This window comes from Gigantopelta aegis, chromosome 4 (assembly GCF_016097555.1).
Source record: "Gigantopelta aegis isolate Gae_Host chromosome 4, Gae_host_genome, whole genome shotgun sequence".
NCBI classification, from domain to species: domain Eukaryota; kingdom Metazoa; phylum Mollusca; class Gastropoda; order Neomphalida; family Peltospiridae; genus Gigantopelta; species Gigantopelta aegis.
In genome coordinates this window covers 96399439-96413876 of record NC_054702.1, presented here as the reverse complement: position 1 = coordinate 96413876, position 14438 = coordinate 96399439, and the positions used below count along the sequence as shown (strand labels likewise).

Here is a 14438-nt window from a genome sequence, read left to right as displayed (position 1 = left end):
ACAGGAAAGCACACACCATGGCCTTTGATCAGTTGTGGCACACTGGTTGGACCACCGAGGTGGTTCGATCCTGCGACGCAAAAACCTCAACAGTTTGAGCTAAATCCCGCACCACAGGCAAGAGATAAAACACCACGACTTTTGATATGTCATCGATTGTGCTTTGGTTCGAACGTGGAAAATCCAGCATTTTTAATGATAGGTTCTCCCATGACTTATCACAGCCCCACGAAACACTAACACGGAATTATACGCCACTCCATTTTATAGTTCTTACATCACAACACCGACACCACAATTCACTTTAATGATGCATTTTATTCCACATCAAGACAACAAAACATATTACAATAAGGCCCCGCCACTTGCGTAGCACTGGGACTTTTAATACATGATGCATGATAAAATATGATAATATATAAATAATGAAATATTACAACAAATGATGAAATATGATAAAAACAACATTGGCTTTACTGAACATAATGTTTATGGAGCTTTATAATCCTGGTACGAAACTTCATCAGAAAGGTCACCATCTCCAGTAGCTATGGGACTCTTACCCGTGGAACTAGCGTGCACGTCTGCGACAAGGTTTTGCGTTCCTTCGTCTTGGCGTGTGTCTCCTGGCTCTGAACTGGAAGACTTGTCTGGTGTAAACGAGTCTTTACACACGATTAAAGAACTGAGAATGCACTGGACCAGAACAAATACTGTGACAACCCAACTGAAGATCTGTGAAACACAAAACCAAAGCTTAAAGTTTGTTTTGTTTAAAGGTGCTATGTCAGAGTTGCATTAATGGCGGTCCCCGCCAAAAATATTTATTGAATTTTGCTTTAAAACATAAAGTTTATACCTTCAGCTATATGCCTATACAAATTTAGAACCAAATAATTCCATTTACTAGTAGAAAAAGTATTTTATGAGGAATCTTGAGAATATCACTGTTTTATGCGTACACATTCAACACACTAAGTTTTTTCCTTAATGTTTTACAGTCAACTGACAAAGAAACAAAGATGGTGACCATGCTATATTTCGCCACAAATTTTTCGGAAAACCCCTTTTGTAATTCAGTACAAGACTTTTAAAAATTATTATTCTAGAGTTAATTATGGAAATATTATGCATGGGATCGATTAATTTGTAGTTATTTGTTACAAATAAATGTGAAAATAACAAAATATTGCAGTTTCAATTTCATTTAACAAGTCCACTAGATCACATTGATTACGAATATTGTTTTGTTTAACGACGTCAGTGGATCAATGATTAATTACTCATCGGCGACTGGGTGTCAAATATTTCATAATTTTAACACATTGTTTCAGAGAAAATGTTCTACATTTTTCCATTTACAAGGAACAAGGGCTATTTTATATTAATTTTCCCCATATACAGGACAACAAATACTACGGCTTTTGATATACCAGACAAAGGGCACTGGTTGGAACGGGAAACCCCCAATGGGTCCGTTTTAGAAATGAAGCTGGTATCGTGTTCAAGATGGAAAGAAAGAACCTTTGAGCTACCTCAATCACTCACCCTCCGAAACGCGCTACTGTTGCATCTTTTATATACCCCCTCCCCCCCTTCCCCACTGAAATGACAGCTCTCACCCAATCCTTTGACAGACTAGTCGTGGAATACTGATGTAAATGGATCCCAGTGACCACCTACCTTATATCCGTCCTTCACTTAGCGACCACCACTTCAAATTGAAGCGATCGTGCGATAGTATCGCTTGGGGGATAAAATATTTGGGGTCAACTGTTGTACCTGTCACCCCAATCTAATTAAAATTAGCTCCACTATTACATGTGGATCTAACAGCAGCCCGTTGCAGCTCATGTCCAGTTGACCTTTCATTCGACCAATAAAAACCTTACTTGCAAAATCATGCCAGTGATTTGAAAAAAAAATTGAAAACATTCGGGATTATGCCGAGGGTATACGAAATGATTCGGGTGAATTACGAAGTATGCCAAAAACTAAGTGCAATTTTATATAAAATTCGTTTCAAGACGAAACAAAACCCGTGATGGTATAGCCATAAACTCTGTTTATACTAGTATAGAATCCAGAGTTTATTACTGCACTCCCCCCCCCATTTTTTCAATGTTGAAATAGACAAGTTCGCCCATTGCATAAATAGTCTCGACCGATATTTTTAGAATTTGTATGCTCCCGAATAACGTTATAAAAGGCGAAGTGTAATTGGTCGATATTTAAATTGTTATTTATAGATGAAATGTCACCTGGACATGGGAGTCCATGTAATGCTGTTAGATCTACTGGTCAGACCAGTAGAGCTAATTTTAATCAGATTGCTGTCGCCCTCATGCAAACGTGAGTTAAATAGTTAAAGCTGCGGTTTCAAAACGACCTTTCAGAACATCTTAAACAACAGCTACATGGTGTCTAAGAGAAAGAGAGAAATCCAGCTTACGCCATATAGGCTACATAGATCTATCGATATTAAAACAGTAAGGTATTTTTAAAATATAATTTTCCATACACAGGAAACTACATAACCTACCATTACATCGCGCCCACTGTAATTCAGAATACATTTCATATTTAATAATTTAAAAACATCCAATTTAAGTTTTTTGTCATGACACGCCATTCTTCGATTTCTCTGTTAACTGCCATCTCTAACCTTGGTCACATTAAAATGAAACTCTGAGACCAGTCGACACGAGATGTCCGTGGAAGTGTCATATTTCGCCATTTTACATGCATTTGTGTTAAATAACTAATATTTGCAACATTAACTCAGTAATATCAAAACAATGGCTTCCTCTAGAATTCTTGACGAAATAGTAACCAGTTCTTTGACAACATGGAGAAGCACTTCAAACTGAAGCTGTGACATCATACGTTAACACGTTGGTCACTATTATTAGATTGTGCAATAAAATAAACATGAATACTAACAAATGAAATTATTTAGATATAATGTTCGAGGCCATGTACTTCAAGGTATAATCTTTACATTTCACAAGAAAAATTAATATATATTTTTGATAATGCGACTGTGTAACCCTTTAACGTTAACCAAATGTGGTAGGTTGGGAATCAGCCAAATCGTTACCAAGGGTTCGCGACATTGCCCAATACACGCCGTATCAACATTCATCGATTAAAATTAGGGTCACTTCTCATCCGTTTAGTTCATATGGTGTATGTATTAACAAGAGCGACAAAACGTGATATTGCTACAAGTGGTATTATTTGTTGAACTGGTGGTAAAAACACACAACATGTAGTTTATTTAAACTATGCTTGATTATGTTTTACTTTAGTAAACGATGTTACATCATGGAAAGGCGAGAATGCAGCTTTAATAATCGCGAAAATGTATGCAAATATTTGATTTAGAGAGAGAGAGAGACAGAGAGAGAGAGTGAGACAGACAGAGAAAGAGACACACAGAGACACTGATACTGTACGTGTCTATGAAAACGTACCACACTCAGAAGGAATAACGAGTAAAAGTGGTGTTTCCTTTGATCCTTCGATGTAGACCATGCTATATCACTGCAAGAAGCACTGCAAAATAGTACAATATAAACACGTTCATTGTTTATCACACTTGTAATAGTACAGTATAAACACATTCATTGTTCATCACACTTGTAATAGTACAGTATAAACACATTCATTGTTCATCACACTTGTAATAGTGCAGTATAAACACGTTCATTGTTCATCACACTTGTAATAGTGCAGTATAAACACGTTCATTGTTCATCACACTTGTAATAGTGCAGTATAAACACGTTCATTGTTCATCACACTTGTAATAGTGCAGTATAAACACGTTCATTGTTCATCACACTTGTAATAGTGCAGTATAAACACATTCATTGTTTATCACACTTGTAATACTCATTATTATTACTTTTTGGGACGGAATTTAATTTTGACCTTGGTGAGTTGACCTTTAAAAAGATGTTAGAAAATATAAATGTCCAGGTTTTTTAGTTATCTGACACTTATGGTATATGAAGAAAAGAAAGAATTGGCAGCGTTCGACAAATCCACTGGCCCTCCGGCTACTGATAGTTTGGCCTGGGCTAGTGGAAAATATCGATTATATTACTATAATACATAGGGCACTACTAGCCAAAGCTTCTGTGAAGACTAGTGACTCTCTCAAATATCTGTCGAACACTGGAATTGGCTAAAACTATGCATTGCGCATCAATCACCATCTTCGCAAGCCAAGGTACCATTCCAAATAGTATACAAAATCCAGTATGCTATACGGAAAGGTACTTTCGCTTGTGAAAATTATCCTACACCAATCCACAAGCAAAATATGTCAAGTATATAAACAGAAAAGGAAAGGAATGTTCATTTAACTTTATTTACTGCTATCACGAGACATTTCTCTTAGTCCTTGCCACTGATAAAAAACCCCAAATTAAAATACTTTAAGTGGGTTTCAATGATTTTAATTATTTGTATGATAGAAGACATAGATTTAAAATTTAATTGAAATAAGGGGCTTCCATCGGGCTGGATAATATCAGTTCATGATAGTTAATATTTCAAAAAGTTAAAGTATGTTTTGTTTAACGACACCATTAGAGCACATTGATTTATTAATCATCGGCTATTGGATGTCAAACATTTGGTTATTTTGATATATAGTCTTAAAGAGGAAACTCGCTACATTTTCCCATTAGTAGCAAGGGATCTTTTATATGCACCATTCCATAGACAGGATGGCATACACCACGGCCTTTTATATACCAGTCGTGGTTCACTGGCTGGAACGAGATATAATTCATTGGGTAGGCCGGCGAGGATCGATCCTATACCAACCGCGCATCAAGCGAGCTCTTTACCACTGGGCTACGTCCCGCCCCTTATTTAATTAGAACATACGACGAAAGAGCAAATAACTACGTATTATATTAAGATCTAACGATATACCAAATATATTGACACAGTTATGTGTGTCATAATTTCTAGATGGAACATTTATACTTCATATAGTCTAAGTGAATTCTTTAAGCCTGAAATAAAAAAGATGTAGAAAAGTATTGAACGACCAACAAGTCATTGGTTTGGATTATATATTACCTTTTGAACCTATATAGTATGTGTACATTTTCACACAAATTATGAAAACCGGTACTGATGATGCAACTGGCGACAAACATACACACAAAGAGAGTTCCGTGTAACACCGATACAGGAAGAAGTAGAGTTATCTCACTTCTGAAAATAAAGAAATGGTATATTATACTAGCAACTTCTATTGTTAAAATATTTCGACCGTTGAAATTCCCACTAAAGCAACAAACTATTAAAGTACGATCACATTAAATTAAAACTACCATTGGAACAAGGGATGAACAGAATCCGAATTGATATTTTAAAACTTTATTTAGTTTTTTTTACCTTGTGGGGACATCTCGGCTTTAGGATGACTATACAGCATGCTATTACGGCTAGTGGTGGTTAGTAAAAAAGTTAAAAGTTAAAGTTTGTTTTATTTAACAACACCACTAGATCACACTGTTTCTATTAATCATCGGCTATTGGATGTCAAACGTTTGGTAATTTTAACATAGTTTCAGACAGAAAACTCGCTACATATTTCCATTAATAGCAAGAGATTTTTGTTTTATATATGTACCATCCTGAAGTCAGGATAGCACATACCACGGTTTTTGATATACCAGTCATAGTGCGCTGGCTAGAGCAAGAAATAGCTCAATGGACCCACCGACGGGATCGATCCAGTAAGATAAAAGTCGGTGCAATTCTATTGCAATCCCCATCAAACAGTTAGTTAGAGTTAGCATTGGGATATGAACCAAGAATCTCTCGGCTTTAAATCCGGTATAGTATCACATCGTTTACTCAACCCAAGGACTTAGACAGTCTTCCCAGGACAAAAAGACAAAATACAACACGTAATACAGGGCCGTACCCTGATCAAAATCCTAGGGGAGATTACTTTTTATAAACAAAAAAGTAAAGTTTGTTTTATTTAACGACGCCACTAGAACACATTGATTTTTTTTATCTTATTATCGGCTATTGGACGTCAAACATATGGTCATTCTGACACTGGTTTTTAGAGGAAACCCGCTGTCGCCACATAGCTTACTCTTTTACGACATGCAGCATGGGATCTTTTATTGCGCTTCCCACAAGCAGGATAGCACAAACCATGACCTTTGTTGAACCAGTTATGGATCACTGGTCGATGTAAGTGGTTTACACCTACCCACTGAGCCTTGCGGAGCACTCATTCAGGGTTTGGAGTCGGTATCTGGATTAAAAATCCAATGCCTCGACTGGGATACGAACCCAGTACCTTCCAGCCTGTAGACCGATGGCCTAACCACGACGCCACCGAGGCCGGTTTTTTACAAACAAATGAAACACTATACATATTAAACCCTGAGATGTGTATGCTATTTTTTGGAGTAAAAACAAAAATAAGAAAAAAATGAGATTCTCAGGGGGCAACTGGTACGGCCCTGCAATATGAAAGTGAATGTCAAAACAAAAGCGATAAATGACGTATTATTGGCACATTTATTACAGACCATAATCATATAATTTGTCTCTTGATACAAAATAATTCCTGGTATGATTGCAACCTTTCGTCTCCGGCTCGGGACATTTAAAGTATAAATTCATGTTAATGGTTGCCACCGATGTCAATAGAGACTAATTAGCTAATGTTCCCAAATGCTAACATAAAAGGTACGTTGACTTCGGCATTAATACTAATAGTGTGAAGAAAGCACCAATTTAATGATTTTTCTTTACCAGCATTCACAAGCGTTTATGAACTGTCGGTATATTAAAGTGTGTGTATAACTAACTGTTACATGTTACTCACGAACGAATTAAAATATATGGATTCTCAACGTAACGATAAAACTATTACATATCCTACTCGTGAAAGAATTTAAATATATGGATTCTGAATGTAACGATAAAACTATTACATATCCTACTCATGAAATAAATTAAAATATATGGATATATGGATTCTGAATGTAACAATAAAACCCTCACATGATTAAATCATGGAAGTGTTGATCATGTTGGTGAATAAATGAATGTAACATAATGGCCACGTATAGCCGTCTATGTAACACCAACACGACACAGTTTTATACCTCCAAGTCGTATGTGATAAATGAGGCTGATTTTTAGAATTGTTAGCGTATTAATTTTGGTTTTTATTTCATATAGTTAAGGATCTCCCTCCCCTCACGTGAGTTACCCGTCTGCTGAAGTAACAAGCATTCTGAGAGTACTGCTAAAACAATACATGTCCCCTACCTGACTCAACAATTTTTCGTATCTCTTAAATGCAAGAGCCTCTGTGAAATGTGGGTAAATCGCCATGTCTCCATGAAAGTCAAACTTGATCTGTAACTGCACGTGATAAAGCTATACACAAAATTTCCGTTGGACCAGTAGGTGTGGACCTTTTTCAGGGTCCCATCAAGAATTTAAGAATGGTTTTTAGCCATAATTGAGAAAACGTAAGTCATCAACCATGCCCCCACACACAACGGAGTCCAATAAGGGGACATGGAGCTGCGGATAACGAACTGACACCCATGCCAGCCAGCCTCAATGAAGTCAACTGTTTACTCGGAATTATATCTTTTTATTATTATTAAATCAAAAGAAAATCACATTCAGAATGATGGTTTTAGAACAGTAACACGATAATTCGTGTGTGTGTGTGTGTGTGTGTGTGTGTGTGTGTGTGTGTGTGTGTGTGTGTGTGTGTGTGTGTGTTGTTTGTGGCCCAGAAACAAATAGGGTAGTGTCAGGAAAAAAATTAATGTTGCCATTCGTATGTTTACGATACTACTTCACTTTGTGCAGAGTTCAAATCAATGTTCACACGATACACTAACGGTACACCAGATACTTCAATCCTGTACATGCATACGAGTCACGTCCCCGGTTGACAGGTCCTCTAAAGGTATCTACAATGACAGATAACCGACAGTGGATCACCCCTGGTACACACAATGTACTCATATTTAGTACAGTATTAATTAAGCTTGGTGGTAACACAATCACACGAAACGAATGATATCTTATCTAAAGGCTTTAGAACAATGACCACGAGAAGTAAAGGGAAAGAAATTCGATTACTTGGCATTTGATGCACAACATTAGCAATGTTAATATTTTTGTCCAGTTTTAGGATTATTACAAGTGGCAAAATAATGTCTCTTGTTAAACAGTCATGATATAGCATATGATTACGAATGTCACAACATTAACTAAAGATGATTAAAGATATATTAAATATTGTCTAAAAATGGAAAATATTTAAATTTATTTTGTAACCAAGCAAAACTCGCAATAAATCATGTTATATAAATTCGAATGATGTCACAGCATGAACTAAAGACAATTAAATATATTATATTAAATATTGTCTAAAATGGGAAATATTTTTATTTATTTATTTTGTAACAAAGCAAAACTCCCAATAAATCATGTTATATAAATAAAAATGATGTCACAACATTAACTAAAGATGATTAATTTCATTATGTTAAATATTGCTTAAAATAGGGAAATTATTTTATTATAAATTAATATATTTTTTAACCAAACGAAAAATGAATGAATGAATCATTAAACCAGCCCTCTTCGTTAACTGTTTTTGTCCAGGAGCAAGATAGCGCCTACTTCATTTATTTAGGCACCAAATATTCACCGGCTACTGAATGTTAAACATTTTAATGATTTTGGAACACGATTTTCAAAGAAAACCCGCTACATTTGCTCAGTAGCAGACAGGGATATTTTATACGCACTCATTCCCAGTCTGGAGCTCCCGCCCTGGAACTGATTGAATGCTGGAACGCTTCTCGTTTCGACAGCCTGCACCACCAGGTTAGATTCTTTTTTAGCGAGATTCCTTGCCTCCACGTCATTTCTCCGGCTGACTATGTCGACTTGTTTATTCGTGACTCGTATGACGGCCATTCTGCAGAACGCCACGGTTGTTCGCGTTTAGTCTCTACATGTCCGAGCCTGTCCTAGCAGCACTGGAAGATTGACCGCCCCACTTTAAGAAGAAATAGGAAGCGGGGTCGGCCCCTACTACTCTTTTCTAGACTTTACTTTGCTTTATAGTGATACCATCTCGGGCCCATCCGCACCATTATACCAACCCATGACGACTGGATCCATGAGTCAGAATTACCTAATGTTTGACATCCAATAGTCAATGATTAATTAATCAATATGCTCTAATGTTGTTGTTAAACAAACCAAACTTACAACTCGATTCTCGTCGTATAACCCATTTGTTGTTTCTCGGAGTCGGGTGTTGGGGATATTTTCCACTGCGTGCTCATCCTCGTAACTGTGGCTGTTTAAATTTCACCAACCGTCGAATTGGCTAATTTTCACACTATATTGCAAGAAATCCACTTCAGCAAAATAGGGGGCAGGACGTAGCCTAATGGCAAAGCGCTCGTTTGATGCGCGGTCGGTCTGGGATCGATCACCGTCGGAGAGCCCATTGGGCTATTTCTTGTTCCAGCCAGTGCACCACGACTGGTATATCAAAGGCCGTGGTATGTACTACCCTGTCTTCTATGAGATGGTGCATATAAAAGAACCCTTGCTGCTAATCGAAAAGAGTAGCCCATGAAGTGGCGACAGCGGGTTTCCTCCCTCAATATCTGTGGTCCTTAACCATATGTCTGACGCCATATAACCGTAAATAAAATGTGTTGAGTGTGCGTCGTTAAATAAAACATTTCCTTCCTTCCTTCCTATTGTGATGAGGCCAACTTCAATTTAATGAACACACGCTACACGTATTATTCAGGGTTGTTGGAAAAGTGAAGACTATTACAATAACAATACCTATACACAGTGGTAACTACTAACTATAAACATTATGATACGTGGTCACCAGATACATGCTTTATAAGACTCGAGATTATTAAGATAACCTCGACAAAATGAAATAACCAGAGGGAAATATCTACATGTTAGGTTCGCCCGTGTTACAATCCATGAAGTTGTAGTTCCACTTAATGAAAAACTCCGATATTGTGTGATAACCTGTTATCTGACCTCACCCTGACACGACACGAATAACCATGTCCTGATAATGTGATATTTATAAATAAACCTTTCATACAATGTACATGTGTACATTCTCTTCAACTAACACCTGTCAATTCCAATTAGGACTGGTCAACAAAACGCATGTAATACACTATTTACTGCTCGACTGTCCAGGCCCGCAATAGCCGGAAGTGGTGGTGGTGGTGGTGTGTGTGTGTGTGTGTGTGTGTGTGTGTCTGTCTGTCTGTCTGTCTGTGTGTGTGTGTGCGTGTCCTACTAGAAGACGAACATGTAAATAAAGATGGACATTTGATTTGTTTTCCTCACTAGCGATTGTGCCCTACACTACCCTGCTGTCTACTGGGTATATTATTTTAATTCTAAAGGTATTAGCTATATATATATATGAACGATATATTGGGGGGGGGGAGGGGGGAGAGGCACAATCAGAAGCACACACACACACACACACGTATACATTGACGTGTGTATGTGTGTATGTGTATGTATATATATATATATATATGTAATTGTGGTTGGATATAAAAAGTACATCAATATTATTCTAGTCCTTACACCAGAATTCAAACCTTCCGACACCGACAGAGCAAATTAGGAACAAACGTGAATCCGACGTCTGAAAACCTCTTTACAACGACATTACATAATCACAAATACAGTAGCAGGTTGGCAGTACACAGCTGTATCCTGACCGACCGTGAGCGATGCGAGCGATTACTTTAACTTCGAACAATCAAAGTTTCTATTTTCATGATATTTTGTAAATGAAACAGGTACCAGTCGGAGATGTCTTTAACCAAGGAATGATTAGACAGGAGATAAATCATGACAATTCGATACAACGGCAATTTCGATATAACGACAAAGTGACACAGGGACGAAAATGCATGGTCATTATAACAAAGTCGGACTATATATATATATATTTGCCGAGACAAATACCGATTAACTAAACGAGGTTGATATTTTACATATCAAAAAACGAATAGCGGATTCTATTTATCCTATAACACTTCTAGACTAAAACAACTTTTTCATTCGATATTTAGTAAATTACAGTACTAAAGTCAGCTCCATCGGTAATATGACGTCATCAACGATTAGCACACATTAGTTGTGAAAAACGTTACCCTTGGGTATACAGGCCTTGTTGGCTTGTAAACAATTGACCCATTGACAGCAATACAATTTACTAAAGACCTTGCAGATTTGCATACCATTATTAACCGGGTTAATACACTACATTATCACATGGGTTTATGACATGAATATCATGGCAGTGAGCATGGGTACGCTATAGGATATATATATATAAATATATTATAGTACTAGATATTGTTAAAAAAAGGAGATAATTATTAATATACTTGCTCCACTAAGCAATCATCTCCACAAACAGCTTAAAGGGACATTCCTGAGTTTGCTGCAATTTTTAAGATGTTATCGACTAACAAAGATTTTTCAACGATTGTAATTACATATCAAATATATTTGTCTGCATAAAATATTAGTGGCTATATATTAAACGTGTTTCTGATCGTTCCAATAGTTAAATTTCATTTAATTTCCTAAAATATTTATTTTTTGTACGTACAAAATTATTTGAAGACAAAATCCAGTTTGGGCTTCTTACAAGTATTAAGACGACCAGAAACATATTGAATATACCGACACTGATATTCTAAACAAGAAAATATATTTAATATGTAAGTTTAATCGTTGAAATATTTTATTAGTCGGAAACATCTTACAATGCAGCAAACTCAGAAATGTCCCTTAAAAGCTCATGTGGAATGAATGCAGCGCGTGCGTGCGGTCTGACTGTTGCGTTTCATGCGTCTGTGGCTTCCGTTTTGAGAATTTTAACCATCGACGATTATTTCATTGCGGCTGGCCACATGCGTTTTCTGACGCACGCATCGCACACATCCAGTTTAGACGCTCTCGTTGAACAGTACAACACACCGTTATTTATGATAACACACCAATAATGCAAATACAAATATATTATAGACTTAAAGACATGCGACTGGCTGCTCCTAGGTGATGACCCGGTCGCTACAGTCATATCATCCAATGAAAATAGCACGATCAAAAGCGATAGCCATGTGACGTCTAAGGTTCCCCCAAATTATACGTAAGAATTATACTACTACATATGTGTCCGTTATGCTAGGTTCAGACTGTCAACTGTCACGACGAAGTTGGCCAACTCAACGGTTGCGTTGTAATATCCCCAACTTCCGACGGGTGTACTCAGATTAACAACTAATGGGTTATACGACGAGAATCGAGATACAAGAGCGCTCAGACTAGCAACTGGACAGTCGTAGAAGTCGGCGTTGACAGTGAGCCTAGCATATCGGCCACTCATATAGAGTAGTCTCTATTAGATGTCCTGAGGAAAACATTAGTAATGAGTAAAATTACAACAATTCGGCGGAATTAAATATCTCGCCCACCATCAACTAACTCGGCGAATAAAGAAATATAATGTAGCTTGAGATGTGACATTCAGGATTTACAGTTGTTAAAACTCGCTCTGGGTGGGAGTCGGTATCCAGTCGCGAACCCGAATAGTAGTACCTAACAGCCTTATGACCGATGGCTTAACCACTACACCACCCATTCATTTCAACTTATTTTCGTGCTTATATCCAATTACGGTTCAAGCGCGCTGTCCTGGGCACACACTACAGCTATCTGAAGTCTGTCCAGGACAGTGGATTAGTTGTTAGTGAGAGAGAAGAGGGTGTAGTGGCCATACACCTACCCAAAGAGCCCTTAAGAACTCGCTCTGGATTGGAGCCGGTACCGAGCTGCGAACCCTGTACCTACCTGCCTGCGCCACCGAGGCTGATTGACACCACCCAGGCCGGTTTTTCTTTCAAATGATGCCTTGCATAAACAAAGAACCGTGCCTTACCTCTCTTCTTTTAAAGACTTCCTCACGTAGACAAAGAACCAGGTCCAAATGAAGGCGTGGATGGCTACTACCACTGGCATGTATGTGACGAAATTGCAGTTGTGATGATCGCCCCAACTTGACTTGTCAACGTTTATGATCAACACCGTGTCGTTAAACGGGACGTGTCTCACCATATCAGCGTGTAGAATGCAGTTTGAGTTCAAATACCTGTCTATATATCCGAACGGAATGAACACACACGCACACGAAACTATAATTAAGACGTTTACACCAACTGCAACCCATTTACTAAGAACTGGCTTACACGACATTGTTAATAGTTGTTGTGTATCAGAACTGGGGAAAGCAGAGATATCAGCATGGCGTTAGCATACATGTATGTATGTATACAGCTTTATCCGAAACACCTGTTATCTGTGGGCCTATCTGAGCGACACATGCACTAATATAGTAAACATTGGACTCGACTGGTAAATGACTCTTGCAACTCACGCTTGGATCCTGCTGTCACTGGATTATATATTTATATCTGACCTAATTAGTGCACGTGTTTCCCGAGTACTGTGGACAGCTGTTGTTTGTGGTATAATATACTAAGCACTGAAATACGAGTAGATTACCTGTGAACAGTATAATCGGGACTAGCTTTAGGGCATGGCGGATAGCCACCACCACCCCGCGCCAAGTAATACTATCACATCGACGGCATGTGACCTCAATTTTATCAATTTTAAAGCCATGAAACAAATGTAAAAGTTTTGTGAAGGTATGTTTTTATGTTTTTTATTTTATTATAATATATATTTTTAAATAATCATCTTAATTATCTTTAATAAATATCGTAACAAGAGTGGCTATGGCTTAACAATTTATTAATGTGAATTTTGTCTTAATTATATTGAGTTTTTAAAGTTAATTTCATTTATTACCGAGTAAAGTTTCTTTTCTGTTGGCTGCTTTAACATGATGTCCGAGAACACTGGATTTGCCTAAATTGAGAATATATGCTGAAAGTTGTAATTAAGTAATGTAGTAAACAAATTGTATGGTCGGACATATTTTTCACTTTTGTTTTAATTCATTCCGTAATAACTAGGGTCAATGTCTTTAAGGGAGTCTCAATGCCCTGTTTTGTGCGCAAAGAACCATACATACCACAAACAGGTTTATGCGGTAACTAACTTGTACCACGCCCCTGTGACGTTGCATGACTTGATCAATTAAAGACGTTTGGCTCAGTGAGAGGTGCGGTTATATAGAGAATATTTCATTTTTGGGGGTCAAATATGATTTATATCTCATCGAGTGAAGTTTGCAATCATATCTCACGACTCGCGCTTGACAAAAAAACCCCAACAAAAAAACCAAAAAAAAAACAAGA

The 14438-nt window shown here is 37.4% G+C and overlaps 1 protein-coding gene across 1 annotated transcript; it reads right to left on the bottom strand.

Annotated features, from left to right (window-relative positions):
* Positions 1-298: 298 nt before the first annotated feature.
* Positions 299-13507, bottom strand: LOC121372392. The gene is made up of 4 exons (XM_041498695.1): positions 13055-13507; positions 5101-5238; positions 3477-3558; positions 299-735 (listed from the first exon to the last, which is right to left on the bottom strand). The coding sequence occupies exons 1-4, from the start codon at positions 13366-13368 to the stop codon at positions 490-492; spliced, it is 780 nt and encodes a 259-aa protein (XP_041354629.1). The 5' UTR covers positions 13369-13507; the 3' UTR covers positions 299-489.
* Positions 13508-14438: the final 931 nt, after the last annotated feature.

Coding starts and splice junctions, on each gene's coding strand:
- LOC121372392 (XM_041498695.1), bottom strand. CDS start 13,368: ATGTCGTGTAAGCCAGTTCTTAGTAAATGGGTTGCAGTTGGTGTAAAC. Junction 3,559..5,100: donor ATACTATATAGGTTCAAAAG/GTAATATATAAT, acceptor ACTATTTTGCAG/TGCTTCTTGCAGTGATATAG. Junction 736..3,476: donor CGTTATTCCTTCTGAGTGTG/GTACGTTTTCAT, acceptor TGTGTTTCACAG/ATCTTCAGTTGGGTTGTCAC.